Source organism: Vigna angularis, chromosome 5 (genome assembly GCF_016808095.1).
Source record: "Vigna angularis cultivar LongXiaoDou No.4 chromosome 5, ASM1680809v1, whole genome shotgun sequence".
NCBI lineage: Eukaryota > Viridiplantae > Streptophyta > Magnoliopsida > Fabales > Fabaceae > Vigna > Vigna angularis.
In genome coordinates this window covers 40,572,730-40,592,455 of record NC_068974.1, presented here as the reverse complement: position 1 = coordinate 40,592,455, position 19,726 = coordinate 40,572,730, and the positions used below count along the sequence as shown (strand labels likewise).

At 35.9% G+C, this 19,726-nt stretch overlaps 3 protein-coding genes across 6 annotated transcripts; 2 read left to right on the top strand and 1 right to left on the bottom strand.

The window, feature by feature from the left end:
- Nucleotides 1-144: 144 nt before the first annotated feature.
- On the top strand, nt 145-4,168 carry LOC108340305 (splicing factor-like protein 1). Of its 2 annotated transcripts, none has more exons than XM_017577589.2 (2): nt 145-2,720; nt 3,945-4,168. In XM_017577589.2, exon 1 carries the CDS (start codon nt 268-270, stop codon nt 2,686-2,688), a length of 2,421 nt encoding a protein of 806 aa, XP_017433078.1. In that variant the 5' UTR covers nt 145-267; the 3' UTR covers nt 2,689-2,720; nt 3,945-4,168. The 2 variants fall into 2 exon arrangements, with proteins under 2 accessions (XP_017433078.1, XP_017433077.1); XM_017577588.2 differs by having other exon boundaries at nt 146-2,720; nt 3,831-4,168.
- Nucleotides 4,169-6,962: 2,794 nt separating this feature from the next.
- Nucleotides 6,963-10,546, top strand: LOC108340804 (DNA-directed RNA polymerase III subunit rpc4). 3 transcript variants are annotated; one of them, XM_017578389.2, is made up of 10 exons: nt 6,965-7,159; nt 7,239-7,282; nt 7,366-7,426; nt 8,519-8,558; nt 8,980-9,227; nt 9,312-9,375; nt 9,569-9,660; nt 9,748-9,951; nt 10,145-10,322; nt 10,474-10,546. In XM_017578389.2, the coding sequence occupies exons 1-9, from the start codon at nt 7,124-7,126 to the stop codon at nt 10,301-10,303; spliced, it is 948 nt and encodes a 315-aa protein (XP_017433878.1). In that variant the 5' UTR covers nt 6,965-7,123; the 3' UTR covers nt 10,304-10,322; nt 10,474-10,546. The 3 variants fall into 3 exon arrangements, with proteins under 3 accessions (XP_017433879.1, XP_017433878.1, XP_017433876.1); XM_017578390.2 differs by having other exon boundaries at nt 6,963-7,159; nt 9,751-9,951; nt 10,145-10,546; XM_017578387.2 differs by having other exon boundaries at nt 6,967-7,159; nt 10,145-10,546.
- A 186-nt stretch (nt 10,547-10,732) lies between these two features.
- LOC108340805 (uncharacterized) lies at nt 10,733-12,937 on the bottom strand. The gene is made up of 4 exons (XM_017578391.2): nt 12,602-12,937; nt 11,883-12,120; nt 11,499-11,592; nt 10,733-11,254 (listed from the first exon to the last, which is right to left on the bottom strand). Exons 1-4 carry the CDS (start codon nt 12,889-12,891, stop codon nt 10,989-10,991), a joined length of 888 nt encoding a protein of 295 aa, XP_017433880.1. The 5' UTR covers nt 12,892-12,937; the 3' UTR covers nt 10,733-10,988.
- Between the last annotated feature and the right edge of the window lie 6,789 nt (nt 12,938-19,726).

Below are 19,726 nucleotides of genomic sequence, written 5' to 3'. Positions count from 1 at the left end.
TATATATATATATATATATATATATATATATATATATATATATATATAAAAGCATGAAAACCCGAATTATCAGATTCCGGTATCACATACCCGTTTTTTTGGATCCAAATCCAAGTCGGGTCTGTTATTTAATGCGGCTGCGTCACGTGGCCACTTCACAAGTCATCACAATATTCATCTTCTTTCTCGACTCTTCTTGGTTTGGTGGTGTTTCCACTGCTGCGCACATTCGAACCCTAACCCTAACCTTATCTTCTTTCTCAATCAATGGACGCTCTCGATTCAACCCCAAATCTCCCTCCACTGCATCCCTACGATCCTTCACCGCAGAACCATGCGCCATCAGAGTATCACAACTCGTCACAACAACAATCGGAAACCGGTCAAAACGAAAACGGTAACGGCACCAGCGACGGAAGGCCATCGGAGAATGGCCAGGGACCTTTGGATAATAACGGATTGCATCCTCAGCTTTCGAAGCCATTGCTATCTGAAGGATTGACGCGGAGCGGCACTGACAGGGACCAATCTGGCGGCGAGGAGGAGACTACAAGCAAGCGCCGCCGCCGGAGCAGATGGGATCCGCAGCCAGAATCGAATGACCAGAGCGGCCAGAGCGGCGGGGAATTGGGGTCTGGGCCGAAAAAGAGGAAGTCTCGTTGGGCTGATGACGAGCCCAAGCCGGTGATTCAACTTCCTGATTTCATGGGCGGTATTGAATTCGATCCCGAGATTCAGGCTTTGAACAGTAGGCTTCTTGAGATTAGTCGAATGTTACAGTCAGGTTTACCTTTAGATGATCGCCCCGAAGGGGCTCGATCTCCTTCGCCTGAGCCGATATATGATAACATGGGCATTAGGATTAACACTAGGGAATACCGTGCGCGTGAGAGATTGCAAAAAGAGAGACAGGAAATAATATCTCAGATTATAAAGAAGAACCCTGCCTTCAAGCCACCTGCGGATTACAGGCCACCCAAGCTTCAGAAGAAGCTTTATATACCGATGAAAGAATACCCTGGTTACAATTTCATCGGGCTTATTATTGGTCCCAGAGGTAACACCCAGAAGCGGATGGAGAAAGAAACTGGTGCTAAAATTGTGATTCGGGGTAAAGGATCAGTGAAAGAGGGTAGGCTACAGCAGAAGAGGGATTTGAAGCCTGACCCTTCGGAGAATGAGGACTTGCATGTGTTGGTAGAGGCTGAGACGCCGGAGTCGCTTGAGGCTGCCGCTGGTATGGTGGAGAAGCTCTTGCAGCCCGTGGATGAGGTATTGAATGAGCACAAGAGGCAACAACTTAGGGAACTAGCTGCATTGAATGGTACGATCAGGGATGAGGAGTATTGCAGGCTATGTGGTGAACCAGGTCATCGCCAATATGCATGTCCTACTAGGACTTCGACTTTTAAGAGTGAAGTTGTCTGTAAACATTGTGGGGATGGTGGTCATCCAAGCATAGATTGTCCGGTGAAGGGTGCTACTGGGAAGAAGATGGATGATGAGTATCAGAATTTCTTAGCAGAGTTGGGTGGTTCGGTTCCTGAATCTGCAACAAAGCAAACCAGTACTTTGGCTATTGGAGCAGGCACTTCTGGAAGCAATCCTCCTTGGGCTAACAATTCCGCTACGGCTGGTGGTTTGGCTCAAGCTGGCTTAGGGGCTGCTGCTGTTAAAAAGGAAATTGATGATACAAATTTGTACATAGGATACTTGCCGCCCAGCCTTGATGATGATGGCCTAATCCAATTATTTCAACAATTTGGTGAAATTGTCATGGCAAAAGTGATCAAGGATCGAATGTCGGGTTTAAGTAAAGGATACGGTTTTGTGAAGTATGCTGATATAACAATGGCAAACAATGCAATATTGGCCATGAACGGTTATCGCCTTGAGGGTCGAACAATTGCAGTGAGAGTTGCTGGTAAGCCTCCTCAGCCTGTTGTGCCCCCTGGCCCACCAGCGTCTGCTGTGCCTACTTATCCTGTTCAAAGCCAGCCACTCGGTGCTTATCCGTCCCAACAGTATGCTGCCGGTGGCCCCCTTGGGACTGCTCCTCCTGGGAGTTACGGTGGTACCCCGGTGCCATGGGGACCTCCTGTTCCTCCTCCATATGCTTCTTATGCTCCTCCTCCACCTGGGTCAACCATGTATCCACCTATGCAAGGTCAACCGATGCCTCCATATGGGGTTCAATATCCTCCGCCTGTGCAGAGTGGTCCTCCTGGTGCCCCATCCCAGTCTGCAACTTCTAGTGAACTGCAGCAGAGTTACCCACCCGGAGTGCAGTCTGACAGTAGTACCTCAACTCAGTCTGTAGCAGTCAATGTATATGGTAACTCGGTACCTTCAATGCCACCTGCAGCCCAACCTACTTATCCTGCATCTTATGGATATCCACCTTACTATAACGCAGTTCCTCCTCCACCTCCCCCTCCTGCCCCCATTCCTGTTTCAACTTCAGACCAATCCCACAACATTGCAAATGTGCCTTGGGCCAATAATTCTCTTGTTCCGCCGCCTGCTTCATCGGCAGACAAGACATCATATGGTACAGATCAATCCCTTAGCATTGGAAATGTGCCTAGGACCTCAAATCCTCCAGTGCCTCCTCCTCCTTCATCAGCTGAGAAGACTTCATATGGTGCTGATTCAGAGTATGAGAAGTTCATGGGAGAGATGAAATGATTTTGTTCAAATAGTGTTTCGGTTTCCAAAAGGTGCGTATGTCATCTTGGTTTCATTTTTTTCTTAACAGATGATATACATGTTTTACTTTGTTACGATCTAGCATTCAATTCTTTGTTTTCATAACTGAAATAAGGCTTGATCTTTTTATTTGAACTATGGGACACACTAATTATTTATAACTGTCTGAAATTAGATTTATTCCTGAAAAAGAACTTTTCACCCATGAAAGTCTTTATTTGAAATCCATTTCAGCAGATGAGCGCCCATGAAAATCATGAGTTTTTTCTGACATTCTTCTAGTTGGAGACAGGTGGGATCGTGGAAATTTTTAATTTGAATCCTTACTAATTCACTAATGCTTTTAAATTTAACTTTTAAGTTCATAGTTAAATGCCGTGTTACCTCATTTAAGTTTTGATTTTCATCTGCAAGTCAATGGTTATTGTGTTTTCTGTGTACCTTTTTTTCCCGTTAGCACATCATTTGCTTTATTCTTGTTTTTTTTAACCATCACAAGGAATTTTGTTATGTATTCGTTTTCCCCGAAGATTGTTATTTTACTGAAAAATCTTGAGCAATGTTAGGCTGTCACCCACTGACCCCCGAACAAAGCTATTTTATCTATATAAAATAATGTATTCATGCTCTTTGCACTTAAGTTCCACCGTTTTTTCTGAATGATTGAAGGGCCCTTACAGGAGAAAGGGCAAACTGGTATATGACTGTGTAAGTATTTGATATCTGCACAAAAAATTTCTTGGATATATTATCTCCAGCTAATGTATGAATGTGGTGGTGTCTGGTCTCCTTCATGATTTTTTGGTGCATTGGAGCAGAAACTAAAAGTCGCATCTTCAAATGAATTAAGAAAAGAAGAAACCTCTGTTGTCTTTTATGGGTTGACTGATTCATTGACGTATATACAGTAGTGTGTATGTTTGAATGCATTGCTTTGCAGATTACATCTGTAAATTCCTTTTATATTGTTTCTGTTTATGCTTCTTGATGACAATACCATACTCAAGCTTTGTAATCATGCATAAAACCAACAATGGCCTTTTACATGTTTATTTGATATTTCATCATGATTTTACCTCTGTTAGTTAACTCTTCATTATTATGATGTAACGTTGTGACAGGCCTGATGTTTCTTGGAGCTCTTGTGAACCTGATTTCTTAACCTCTTGCCATGTCTTTCTTCGAAGTTTGGGACTCACTTCTTTAACCTTGCTGTACTGTTATGAAATTTGCAGAGATTTGGGCTAGAAGTTGATAGCAGTCTTCATACGGCAGAAGTCAAAAGCATATTATAGTTATGATTTTTATTAATCATTTCTTGTCGTGTAGGACTTAATACTTTCTGAATTATTTTCTGTGGCATTTTATTGATTTACACAGTAATGTCTGGTTGCTAATGTTTCCTTTTGAAAATTTGTTTGAACTTCTATGGCAGCTGGTTCCTGGTGTTTCATATTAATACTGTTGGGTTGTCACATTCAGTATTTAAGATATTTAGTTTATTGACAACTGATTCTAACTTATAGTTTTGGTGATGAGCTTAAATTTTTTTGAGCACTATAGTTCTCTATATGGCTTGGTGCTGAAGCTGCGTTTTAGATGCCTTTAATCATACATCTCTCTCATCATGAAGGTAATCAAACCTTGCCATTTGCTTTAGGCATTCTGGGTTGGTAGAAAGAGAATTTTATTAAATGGTTTGATCATGCAACTATAAAATGTATTTAACATTTCCTAGTGTGACAGGTAAAAAGATTTGAAACGTTTTTCTGTTCCTGGCATGATAATGTCAGACATTGGCATTGTTACATTTTGCCTCAAATTAAAAGTTTAGCTGACATGGTGTTATCAACACCAAGTTCTTGTATCATGACACAGGCAATTATCAAGTTTCTCATTTGTTTCTGAAGTGATCATGTGGGCCAGTTGACACGGCCAATATTATTTGGCATAAGGTGAAGGCTGAGGTGAAAATGATAGTGTTTGAGTTGTCTGCACATGCTTCGTTTAGCTCTGTTGCTGGGCGAAGATAGAGTAAATGATCAAAGAATTGGAGTTGTAGAAATTTTCTATATTTTGCTGCTTCATATCGCCTTTTTGAATTAGAACATCTTTGTATTGTCACTAGGGATATATAAAGTTTTCTAATTCAACTATGCAATAATAGGTCATGGCCATCAATCAAATCCACTAATCTTGCTAGTCTGCTGGTATGCTTTTTTTAGGTGCTGTTTGCAAAAAAAAAAAAAAATAGTATGACCCTTTTTAAGTACTTAACGAGTGGCTATGTCTTTTACGTGGTTTGACAGCAAATATGAAGTTTTTTTTTTCTTGTGTGATCTATTAGGGCAGTAAGATCCTCCAAATGTAGTTTAGATTAGATAGACGACCTAAGCACTGAAAAAGATTTTTTAAACAATTGTCATAGTTCCACTTTAACCCACAATTTTCTGCAGTCAGAGCGTCAATGCCTGAAATTGTGATTCGTTTATGTGCATGTGTTAGTCAATGTATTTGTGGCATTCATTTAGAAATACAATTTTGTTTTTCACTCATTAGGTGCAAGTTGAAACATGCAAATAAGGGCTGTTGTTTCGAGTTATAATCCTTGTTAGCGTTGAAATTGGCAATTTCATGATAGTTTTCATCCATATGCTTTCAATATTCAGCGTTTATAGTTGTGCTTGAGCAATTCTATTTGGTATTGAATATGTTTTATAAAGACGTTGTCTTTACATCGAGTAAATTCCGGAGATTTTGGTTTTAGTTTTTGCGGTGAATCGTTTTATCTACCAATGTCTCTTATGCTACTACATATAACCTTTTTTATTGTGTTTGTGTGCCCCTTATCCCCATTATGACCTGTCTTCCCCATTGGTCTTATAAAAAATTTGAATTAAAGTTTATTTAAAAAATATAACTAAGTGCAGTTTCAAAGTTTAAATTTTGTAGGGCTTGAGATCAGAAATACTAAAGTATCTACAAGTATTTATTTTCTGTTCCTCAATTTGTGAATATGTTACCTTTTTGCTGGAGAGCCTCAAACCCTATGCTTAGCCGTTTAGTTTTTAGTGTAGTGCTACTTTGTTTGCAAGATATATGTTTATGTGTGTTAATCGATACAGGGTTTTACCAGATGGTTTATAACCAAAACATAAGTGAGTAAAAATTACGCATATATTTGAGCATTGCCTTTTTCAAGTAAAAACTAACCTTTCTGCGACACTGGCAATCCTTTTTTGAGACCAAATCGTTATTGAATTTTATAAGACACGTAATTAACGAAAGGTCGACTTGTGTAATTCTTATGCGAAGTATTTTGCTTTTCGTTGAAGTAATATTTACATTTACATACATTTTCTTAAAGGAGCTAAACCTAGGGTAGAGAATTAAAAGACAAGAAAGGTAAAACCCTAGGAAAATCATAGGGATAATAGATTAATCATTTGAACTGCGGTAGTGTTTGCCAGTACCAACAAGATTAGAACTTCACCTAAACGGAACAAAAAAAAGGAAAATACCTAGGAGTTCTTTAACTATAAATTTCGAAGAAGCACTTATAGTATACTTGAAAAGAGATTTTTTAGATATAGAGGAAAGTGCATTTTCTCTATTTTAATTGTAAATGTAGAACATGAACTAGTTATATTGCATCGTATAGGTAACTTACAAAAATTCCTCAACAGAGTGGAACAAGAATTTCCACTCAATTATTTATTTATTTAAAATAATACAATGAGGGACATTGAATGAGAGAGATTTCTGTAATCTTGAAATGCTGATATTATTGTGTAAAAAAAAATTAATATAGACTTTCATCTATTTGTAGCATACTGTTTAATAGGGGTTTACTAAATTAGTCACGAAAGAATTCCACATTATCCCCCGTATGAGAAATTTGCCTCCCATAATTTTAAGTAAGTTTATTCTTTATAAACATTTCTTTAACACAAGAGAAAAACAAATAAACATACTTAAATTTTAAAATAATTTTAAACACATAGCTTTTAAACTTATGTATTAATCAATTTTAACTTATAAGAAAATTATAAGTTTTTGTCAAATATTTACCAACCACACTTTGTACAATGTGTTAGAAACATGTAAGAATTAGTTTTACAGATATGGCTAATACTTCTAATAGGAAAAAAAATGTAAACGGACTTTTCTTTGTAAGTTAAAAATAAAAATAATAACTATATTATTTTAATTTACCTCCGTTAAGTGTAAAATTTAAAAAGTATAGTGTTATATAATAAAGTGGAGTCCGAGGTCATAAAACATCATATGAGTGAAATGGTTTCGCCATAGGTTTTGCAGAGTTAGGTCGTGGGTTCGAAACTTCGTCCCCGTCAAAATTTTTGAATTTTTTGAGTTCATCGTTTTCTTGTTGATCTTGTTGAACTGCAACACCATGGATCCAGATCAGGGCTCTTCGAGAAGCAGGAAGGTACTGACATACACGAAATCCCTTATTTCTCTGAATGTTTTCTGGTCCAAATTTATGTTTTTTATGCGTGTCTTTTCAGCACAAGTACACTCCCAGGCCGCCCAAAGCTCATGCTCCCAAAAAGTAATTCAACAAATTCACTTTGAATTCCTCGTATCATTGCAAACATTGTTCTCTGATTGCCTTAAGAAATTGCTTCGATGCAGCCAACTGGACAATAAGCAAGACGAAGACAGCACACCTGCTCGACTTCTCTCGCGTCGATATGTAAGTCTCTTCACTCCTCATTTTCCCTATTCTTCATCTTCTTTTCACTGTTCTGCTCTAATTTTTAGCTTTTATTATTTGTTCTGAACTTGTCTTTCAAAATCAATTGCTGTGAAAACTAATTTCCCTCTTAGATCCGTTAGCCAAAACTATGAATTGTAATGTTCCAAACATAAATTGTCCCTCTCCTTGCTGTTGACGACAAGTTAAGGGTATCTCTGTTCTCGTTTAGGAAAAGAAGACTGTTATAGTAATAAAACTCAGAAATGTTTATACACTTGAATTATTCAGTCAAAACCAGTTGTCTTCTTTAACTACGACTCTATTTTTTTTTTTGGAAAAAAAATATAAAGGTCGCATTTTTAATTCAACATAACTAATAGTAGTTAGCGAAGAATTTAAATAAGTAATTGCAATAACAGTCTTACCAATTTTTTGTATTCATTAAAAAAATTACATTCAAAACAGAGTATAATAAAAGTTTAAGTAAAAATAAGTATTTTTTTTTCGCGCAAAAAAATAACAAATACCAAGATTTTTGGGATTACCGAAAGGGAATCAAAGTTTAAAATTATTGAAAGTACTAAGTCAACTTTGTTTCCTTATTCTTTTACCTTCTCTTCAATAACAGAAATCTATAACTTCATGTTCAGTTTCTGATTAATTTCGGTATAATTGTTCAGAATAGCTTACTCGTGATCTCTGGCTTCCTGAATCATAGCGAAGATATAGTATCTGATCATGTCATCAATATTGCAGTTAGCCTTATTTTATGGTCCTTCATGCTCGAAATGTCTTCTACCAGATTAGACTATATAGACGAACAGTAATTCTCCATTTAGAAGTCTACTTTATAAATGTGAATTAGACATAACATTTTTGTTTTATTAATCCTTAACTAAGTTCCCAAAAATTATGTTTGCCATTGTATCAACCTCTGTTAAAGAAGTTGCCACAAAGACTTCACGGATTAACTCGGTTAAATATATCACAAGGAGCAATTGTTACGTTGAGCTTTTCCTTTTAGTTGTCCTTTTTTAATTCCCTTAATGCTAAAGTGTCACTAATTTACTTTTTTTTCTACGTTTGCAGGAGAATTCTGCGAGGCGAGAGCCTAAAGTCGAAAGAAAATGTAAATTATCATTAGTTGAAGCTTACATGCCATAATACATAGTTGAAAATACCAAAAATATGGCATTCATTATCAGGCAATCTTTCATGATAGTTCATTGCTTTTAGGAAATGTTTGTGGTTAATGATGAAGTCTTTTAAATTAAAGATATTTGTATGGAGAGGAGAGGTAATTAATATAGTTTATCTGGGTAAAGGGAAAAACCCGGTTATAATTTCAAACGAGTTATAGTACATTTAAATGAAATATGTTATGGTTCTACACCATTTTACCATGGAAAATATTAGTGGAGCATTTTGTGTAAAGCTCCTTGATTAGTTGATTGCGTGGCCTGCCCATAATGACAAACTATCTTCACCTTCGTGATTGATATCTTATTCATGTTGTTTGCTGCTTATTTTCGGTGTTTTAAAACGTGCAGCAAGCGTGGAAGTTGCATTTAGTCCTGGAATTTCATCAACCTCCCTCAGGTCATATGGCACGAGCAAAGCTATAGATAATGGCACAAACAGTGGCTCGCCGTCTACATATTTTTCTAAAGAGCAAATTCGTTCACGACGTTCTTCTGCTGCTACTGAGGATCAAAATGATACCAGCACGATAGATGTTACTGATAATACCATCAATGCATCAGCCAGGAAATTCAAAAGAGAGTACAAGGAACCATGGGTGAGAATCTGTGATCACTATCATCTATTCCATCGTTATCTGTATCTTTCTCAAGCATCTAAGCATTTCAATGTTTATCTACAGGATTATAACAACTCTTATTATCCCATTACTCTTCCACTAAGGAAGCCAAATTCTGGAAATCCAGGTTTGTTCTAATATATATATGTCAATAAATGATCTATTAATAGAATTAATATTCGTGACCTCGACTGATAAAAGTCCGAAGGATAACTTTTACACAGTGCAGTAGCAGTACTCTAGAAGATATAATTTTAGCAGAAGTCTCCAAAGGATGCTTTTCTAAACATTGACAGTCATGTGACTTTTTAATCTGCTAGAAATTCTTGATGAGGAAGAATTTGGAGAAGCTGCTACTAGTTCGGAGTATGATGAGAATACTGTTAACTCTGCTGCAGAACTCGAGCTCTTGGTTAGTAGTCATCATGGAATATAATAAATTGTACAAGCATTATACAGCTGAAACAGATATAATAGTGCTCAGATGATTGTTTGACAGGAGAAGAGCGAGCAACATAAGATGTTTTTATTTCAGCTTCCTAAAAATATGCCTTTTAACGAGGGGAAGGAGAAGGAGCAAATTCGTACAACAGGATCCGGAAAGGCGCGTGCTTTGGAAGAGTTGCCAAGCGGATATATGGGCAAAATGCAGGTCTACAAGAGTGGAGCAATCAAACTTAAACTTGGAGAAGCTCTGTTCGACGTACGAAACTAAGAATGTTTTTTTGCTATTTTCCCATCTCCATTTGTTAAACTAAGTGCAAAGTCAGTTTATTTTTCCCTTGTGGTTCCAATTAAAATTGAAGAATGTGTTTTTTGTCGGTAGCAGATCAATATTTTAGTTCTTTTACTTGTAACTACAATTACTGCTTATATAATCTTTTGTTCTCTTACAGCTGTCTCCGGGTACAAAATGTGGATTTGCTCAAGATATTGTAGCGGTGAACTTTGCACAGAAACATATCTGCAATCTTGGCGAGATTAGCAATAAGGTTGTTGTAGTTCCTGATCTTGATTCAATTGATCTGAGAAACACTGGAGGCAAAAATGACTAATGCGCCGCGTGCAGGAATGGTACAGTACCTTTCTGGCTTGTGTGAATATGTGATTAATCAAAAAGTCACTGCCAATGGGCAAGTGCGAATTGGATACTAGAACAAGCATTTAACTAATGAAATATCAAGCGGAAAATTAAATACATTTTCTGTAATTGCTTTGGTTACAGGAGTGATTCTGACAAGATTGACTGGTATGGACACAGTTCACTTGCTTCAATAGATTTGATCTTTTAAGAAAAATGGCCAGCGATGACTATTTTAAACGCATTCTATATCACTGACTAAAATATACGTCCCTTGTATTGCATAAAAACCCACTCTAAGCAATCATACTAGTTATGCTGAATAGGAAACTTAAAGCTTCGAAGAAATGTTTTTCAATCAACACAATTGTACTTGAGATATAGAGAAGCATAATCAAGCTCATTAAGGTCAAATTCGCATATAGATTGTAAAGACCAAGTCAAATTCAAGTATACAAATGATAGCTTTTACTCCTTGTTTGGTCCAAAAGGAAGCAAAATCTCTTCTTTTTTGTTTGGGAAGAAGCAAAAAGGGACGAATAGGTAAACATCCCAATCCCAAAGTTTTACCCACAAGAAATAGTTCCAAAGAATCATTGAGAACTGTCAACACTTTGTTGAACTATCCCGTGGATTAGCTTCTCATTGAATGAATTAGATTAATAGAAACGACCCACCACCACAAATAGGAAGATCATTATGGAAAGCGTGAAAGAAACTCTCAGCTTCATTTTGAACGAATTAGATTTTCCTGCATATGCTGCTCTCTTGTGACGTGCAGTTTTAAACAACTTCTTCACAATCTCGGTGATATTCTCAATTGCTTCCATGAGTTTGGCTACTACAGCATCAGACATCCGCAGTATGACATTTTTTGTGTCAGGGGAGTCATTGTCCACTGTTCCATCCGAGCTCTCATCTCTTTCTGCAAATTTCAAGTCCAAATTAATCAAAATATAATACCTATATAAACGTGGAAAGTGTCAGTGACATGTCTAACATGCAATAAATGTACAAATGAAATCATATCTCTACAACAAGATATCATGTTTTTAGTTATTAGTATGAATATCGGATGAGTTACATTGAAAGTCTAGTATTGAATAAATTCTCAGAAAATTCAACCAGTTAAACCATTTCATTATATACAATAACACCTAAAAACCAACCTGCATTTAGGGCGTTCCTTAATTCCTGTACGGCTTGGTTTTTCTGTACAGCATCCCAAACAGATTTATCTGATGATAATGATCTTACCATCCTCTGCAACAAGACAAACACATTTTTAAAATTAATGAAATTGCTCTTTGCCCAAAGACTTATATATTTCGTGTGAATAGCAACAGATTTGTCATCAGATCATTTTCACTAGTTTTCTTTACATAATTTATATACAAACAAAAAGCTCAAATATCTGCTGTCAAGTAACTTTGTACAAACATAAAATAATCCTACAAATTCAACAACTAGAGGTAATTAAAATCTTATTCATGATTATATACAATCATCTGAGTTATTTTATTAAAATGGGAGTCATGTATCATAAACTACACCTCCACACATGCATCAGTCTGCAATAAATGAACTGCAAAAGAAGCTCTATCAAAAACATCAGCTTGTAACATGCTTGGATTATATGAACAGAGAGAAGGTTCTTTCCAGTCTGCTTCAGACAGATCTGAATCTACTTGATCAACCAAAGGAGTATCTTTGACATTATCTACTTCCCTGTCCAATTGGTAATGATAGGTGTTCCTAACATGCTGGACAGGTGAACAAGACCCAAAGACCCTGCACGTACAAAAATTTAATAGGTAATAGTATTTAAAAGAGATATATAAAGACTAAATCATATCACTTTTCAAGCATAAAAACTAAAATATAAATATTACTCGGCATAGGAATAAAATGAATAACTAAACTCAAACATTAAAACAATTAAACATTTCAACAACTAAGATATAAAAAAGAAGACCAAAGTGTCAATTCCGAAATTTTACCACATATACCATATTTTGGCATGCATTGTAGTAGAACAGGTAAGAGTAAATTACACTAACACCATCACTTTTCTCCATTACCCCTTTCTTTTTATAATTAACATGCTTAATGGATAGAAATACATTGCATGAATAGACTCAATGATACCAAAAAAGAGATTACAGAGTGTTTCCTTGTTAAAAAAATGGTCATGATTGTGTGCAAATTCAAGAAAACTCAGGGTGTCAGTATCATTTGCTGAACAAATGATTTTGCCAAAACAATTGCTTACTGTTTAAGTGAAGTTAGAGCAGTTTGAATCTCAGTGGGAGAAGGAACGGCTCCAAAAAGGGTTTCATCATCATCCACAAAAACCTTGTTTGGGTGATCTGCATCATCGCTGTGAGAGGAAAAAGACGAAACGGGCATCTGAGAGGCAGAGAAGGAACCCCTCTTGCAAGGAGAAGACGAGATGACAAGGTACGAGGATTCGATTTTGTGATCATGGCTACAATCAGAAGTAGAAGAATCCCTAGAAAAACTTTTTATACTGTTTTTCGCTGTTTGCCCATAGTAAGACATCTTAGGACCGATAAGAGCTGAACGCTGAACAGATGGAAAACAGATAGAAAACAAAGATATGCCTTTATTAATAAAAATATATATCTAAAAACATAATTATTACAATAAAAATGTATATACATAAAATAGATGTACTTTATTAATTTTTATAAAATTAGTTGTTTTTTTAAAATATATAAAAGAATATTTATAGTATTATTATAATTATATATTATAGTAAGATAATTAGATGTTGTTTTTATATTAAGTAATAATATGCCATTTTTTTTATCTTTACATTAACAAAAATAGAGAAATCGAGTCGTGATCTCCTTTGCAAATAGCCAATTTATCTTCTTCTCTAATCAGTGTCAAAGTATTGTAACACATAATATATTTTTATTTTTAATTTTATGTATTTAATATTATGAATTTGAATTTAAATTTCAACATTTATCATTTATTTTGGCATATTAATATGCCATGTATTTTGTCATATGTTTTTATTTGACGATTTCTTTACATTGATTATGTGTTTGAAATTTAACCTTGTGTAAAATAATTGACATTTTTTTTATCTCCTATTATTATTTTTAATTATTTTATTCATTTTTAACTAAAATTTCTTCATTCAATTTTGTTATACTTTTAATGTTATAATTTCTAAGAGCTAAGTGAAATCTGAGAAAGAAAAATAACTATTTTTTAAAAAATTAGTTGAACAAATTCAACTCATAAAACAAAAATTGAGCATGTTATTGAATATTTATGTGTCGAAGTGGTCTCTTTAGTGAAACAATAATAATTGAAAATTCTCATAAATTGAAAATGTTTAGTTTAGATGCCAAACTAATAAATTAGGAATGTATTAATTTTGTTGAAAAATATCATGCAAGGTCGATAAATAATAACAAAATCGAAAAATATTAACAAAATCAATAAGCATTAGTCTTTCGATAAATATTAGACAAAGCCAATAACACTTCAACATAATCATATAATTTTTACTTAATTATTTAAATCGTGATAAATGTGACATCCCCAAAATATACGACATGCATATATAATAAAGACGTCATTCAGTTATAATATTGGAAAGCAGTTAGAGGCATATAACAGACTATATCAGTTACAGTCATTCAAAATAAGATAAGATTCGGTCTCTTAAACATAGAGAACCACTGGAAATTTTCGACCGAATGTTTACTCATCAAGATTCTAAATAAACTAAGCTGCTGCATCACCCTCTTCCAGCGCTTGCTCCACATACACCTTTTCTTCGTCTGCTCACATCCGATTGGATGATCATTGCAAAAGAAAACACATACCACAAGCACACAAACAAGCAAGGGTGAGCTAGTTTTTCAAACAAGTATACTATATTAGAGCAACCAATTCATCAAATAATTACTTTAAGCCAAGCAAGTTAAATCATACCAAGAACATGTTATAAACTAGACTTGACTCGTCCGGACTTAGAATGACTACCGAGCTATGGCGGGTTATGCACTCGTGGTGGCTTATGAAACTTGGGTTCCCCACCCTACCACACTCACGAGATTAGCCTGTTTCGGGCCTTGAGGCATACTGGAAGCCCCCAAGACTAAGACCTCCTGCTACTCCTCACCACATGGTTCAATCCTCTCTACTTGAGAACGAAAGACCATTGGAGCGTCAGGATAACCCCCAATACTGAGCTTCCCTGTAGATCATTCTAAACAATACTGCACCACCATAAATCTTCTCCTTGAAGATCATGGAATTACGTCAAACTACCATACTCTTAACCACATATCCTTTTTCTTTAACCATACATACATCCTGGCAGTCAAACAACATCAAACAGCTCAAACAGATGTGGAAAAATATGAAACTCAATGAACCAGGTCTCTCAACGCACCAAGATACATGGCAAGACAACAAAAATTCGCATAGCGCACCACCCTTGGTGCGCTGAGCGAATTTTCCTGACGGAGGGAGTGTTTTTCAGCTAAAATCCGCATAGTGCACCACCCTTGATGCGCTGGGCGAATTTTCCTGCAAGGGGACAGCTAAAATTCGCATAGCGCACCAAGTTTGTGCGCTATGCTAAACTAAAAATTCTAATACAAATTATCACACCCTAAACCCTCGCATAGCGCCCCAAATTCGCTATTCGAATTAATTTAGCCTTTTCTCAGGCAATCCCTAGTCGCACGGCACCCGAATTCGCTATGCGAATCACCAAACAGAGAGCAATCCTCTCTAGACATTCGCACAACGCACCAACTCGTTGTGCGAATGATCAAACAGAGAGCACCCCTCTACGAGGACTCGCTATGCGAAAACATTCGCTTAGCGAGTCTGCATAATCTGCAGAACGTAAGTTTTGCTAAATTATGCAACTCACACAGCCCTTACCATTTCTAATCATTTTTCCCAACTTCTAACACCTCTAATTTATATTTTATACTTAATTAAACTTGTCTAGATGATCTAAAACCTTCCTACTACCATTCTAAAGTAATTACAACTCAAATTTAACTCTAAAACGCCAATTTCCACCACTTAGGGACCCAAATTCGATTCAACCATTTTGCACCTGTTTTGATCAGTTTGATGACTCTAACAAGTCACAAATAACCTCCCCATATTGTCCCAACAGACTACAAGAGCCCTAGACCCTTAACTCTCAAATTCACTATCCCACTTCCTCTCAAAGTGACCTAAGAACTATATAAGCTCCAAATTTCCTATCCAACCAAGGTTATACAGACTTCACACTTCACTCACTTCCAATTGATCAATTATAACCATTCCAAACCCATCCAAATCAATTCCAAACATCACAACACAGTTTCATAACATATGAACAATACGTACCATTTCATACACTCAAAACTTAACATATAATCCAAACAGCAGAATATTACAGATTTCATCACACATGCACACCATACAATAAAATCAAAGAATGTCTAGCTCCCCTTACCTTAGAGTTGAACAACACAGCTCACATACGCGTCTCTAAAGTACCTTGCACTGTGAAAATGACTCAATAGGACCCTACAATTCACATTCAGTGATCAAGAACGGTTCTCAAAACCTAATTTGAGATAGAAAGTGAAGGAAGAACCACTAATCACATGCAAAGTAGAATACTTGCATGTTCACAGCCCTAGAAACCACAGAGAAAGAGAAGAACACTCACCAGCTGAAACGAGAAAGTAATCGGTGATACTTGAAGCTCTCAGCGTCAAGAGTACCTAGGCACCACCTAATCGGACATGCAACGGCTGAATGAGAAGGAGTGGTAGAGAGAAGGAGGAGAAAATAAAGAACAAGTGGTCTAAAGAGAGATAAGGGCTGAGCTAATGAACCAGCTGCTGAAAAATTTGCTTTTTAAGCTTAATGGATTTTAAGAGCCTGGCTTCATTAATCCAGAGTACCTATCAGCTCTTGCCACCTATTTTCAGGTCCTCACAATAAACATATAAAACTATTCATCATAACCAAACAATAACTAAAACAATATTAAGAATTAAATTGACAAATTCCCAAAGTCGCTCATTCAAGCAAATATCCATTGAAAATAATATAATTATACATTTATCCACAAAATATAAAACATGAATATTATTGTTTATCGTAATTGATTATTATCGACACGTATACACTTAAGGATTAAGGTATCTTTACAAGTATACCATTTATTAAATGAATATGGTTGGACAAAAAATCTAAAATCATCCATGATATTTATAATTATTATTTTTTTATCGTCAGATTATATTAACTTCTGTTTAATACAATTAATTCATTACCTTAAAATTTAACCCTATTTCCTAAACTTTATTTAACACATATATGGTTTCAACTTGATTACATTATATTTCAATTAAAAGAAGCTAATATAATATGAATATAAAGAATAAAATAATTATAAATATAAATAATGATTCAAGAAAGATTATCTTTTTAAAATTTTCTAATCATAGTAACGAAGTGTACCTCTTATCTGGCTCTCTTAGTATAAGATATATTTAGTGCAACTTGATTAAAGATTAATGGTTCAATTTCTATGTTCAATACTTATTATTACTTAGAAAATCATGATTTACATTAAGATATAAAATCTAATATAGAGATCTCATTAAATCATGGATTATTTTCTATATCTTGAAACAATTTATTATATATTTAAGTAATCAATGTTTAGTGATGATTTTATCCCAATGTTAGCAGTTTTATGTAAAACTATTAAGAACAATTGTAACATCCCAATAAATAGTAATTACCATTAATTAGAATTAATTACAATTAACAGTAAACAGTAAACAGTCTTTACAACTAACAGAGATCAAAAGCCGAACGGCTTGAATTGTAGCGTTACAATAATCAAGTCCAAAAACAGCGAACGCTAACAACGAACGGTTTACAAAATAAATAACCGAACGTCCCCAAAAACTATACAGATAAACCAAATACTAAAACCTAACGAGCGCACTAAGGCTCGGCTTTAACCTCCACTTCCACAAGGTTGGCGTCCTCCAAATTTTCTTCTTCCAGCATTTCTTCAAGTGGCGCCTCACCATCTGCTCACATCCACAACGGATGATCATTGCATTGACAAGACGGACGTACATAACCAGTAGACAACACAAGGAATTGCAAGGGTAAGCTTAGGTAATTTAATTCATACAACTCACATGCAATTTAACATCAGAAATTAACACACAAGACATACATCAATGAATCAAAATAGAATAAATTATCCAACTCTCATAAATGACGACCGTCCGGACTGTATGAATCCATGTAACCGCAGGCGTTCATGCACCCGGGTGGTGTAGTAACTGGAACAATCCATCAGCTGCCACCCGAGGTTAACCCTATCAGTCCAAAGTACTCAATAGGACTAGAGCCTCCTGCCATTCCCACGCATGACCTACTCCCCTCTACATGAGGACGAGCACTCACGGAATATCAGGATGAACAGCCATCAGCGATTTTACCATGGTCATACTACACAATTCATCATATTCAAATCAGAGAGACGTTCCTCCTTGGAACGCTCGTTCAAATTCCAAAATCATAATTTCATCTCATATATGGTTCACACATTTTATAATTCCCACAACATCACATTTTCAATCTTAGTTACACTTCTCTAAAAAGACGAACGTTAATTAACTGTATGGACGAACGCTATTTGAGATCAGGACGAACGCTATTTAAAAATCAGGACGAACGCTATTTAAAAATCAGGACGAACGCTATTTAAAAATCATGACGAACGCTATTTAAAATCAAATAATTATTCAATTTGTACGAGCGCTTGATAGGAGATCTTGCGCGATTTAGAACGAACGTTCGATATAAGGCCGAACGCTATCCAAGAACGAACGCTCGACATAAGGACGAGCGCTACTTATCATTTACCTTTTTTTTGAACGAGCGTTCGGTCTAAGACCGAACGCCACTTAGGACGAACGCTCAATTAGCATTTCAAATGGGACGCTCGTTCTAAGACAGAATCCTTTCCAAATGAAAGAATTTCACTCTAAATCAATTTTAGAGAAACCGAACGGTATATGACCGTACAAGAACGAGCGTATTTTATCAAGCAGAGAACATGATATTTTCCAGATTTTTCAGTTTACAATAACTTTACAGTTTTCATACGATTCATAACTTATAATTTCTCTCCACCATAAATCTCATACATTACAAAATTCATATTATCATCCCAAACCATACAGAAACTTATTCATATTCCAAATCATACATTTCATTCTCAGCATACAGTTCAAACAATATTCATCACATACATCCAGTACAACCATGCTCGTTCATGTATAACTAAACATCAAATATTTCATGCATTTCAGACATCCAGTACACTTCATTGCTTTCATACACATCAAACAAGTATTAAATTAAATTACTAAAGCTTCCCTTACCTGGTCTAGCAGTGAACTCCCTAAGCGAATGCTTTTAACTTGCCCAAATACCGTTTCCTACCCTCAACGTGCTTCTCAAGTGTTTCACTCAATCTAACCACAAGAAATGGAGAAAAACTCAGCTTATATTCTAACATGCAGCAGTACCAGCGTCTGCATGTAACTCAGAACGGAGCGTTTTAGGGTGTGAGAACTTACCAGTTCAGATTTCAGTTCTGTTCGGTTCAAATGAAAACTCACGACACCGTGAACGATCCTACGGTTTCTGAAATGGAAGCAGAGATTTTTGATGGTGAGTTATCTTAGAGAGAAGATGAAGAAGGTTTAGAGAGAAGTTGGAGGAAAGAAGAGCAAGAGTTTCGTGAGGAAGAAGGTGAATGCAGGAAATGATGGAAATTGTTTTTTAGAGAATTCACTTTTCTCCCCACGTCAAACGGCCATGCACTCCCGTACTGCCACCTGGTTTCCACTACAGCTTTTAGAAGCTTCTGACGTGACAGATGGCGTCAGCGCATGCAGAAGGTGATTTCCCTTCCCACGCAGGACGAACGTCCATCCTCTGCATGCCACTTGTTTTCCACCAACGTTTTTGGAACGTTCCCTCAGTGACACATGGCAGGTGCATGCAGTGTGGGTTTTGATGTGTCAAAGTGCTTTTAATGGTGATCAGAGAGTGGGATTTAGTGCGTTAATTATTCAGGGTTTCACAACAATAATCTCTTTTCAATGTCAGCAAAAATATCTGTAAATACTCACACCTCCATATAAGCGCATGCCTCGTTATCTACATGTAAATTTTAATGAAAAGAACCATAGAAAAAATATTACTAATACTGTTTTTTAAAATAAATAGATATTATACTGTATCAAATTATGTCCACACCTTATTACTATCCTTGTTTTTTCTTAAATGA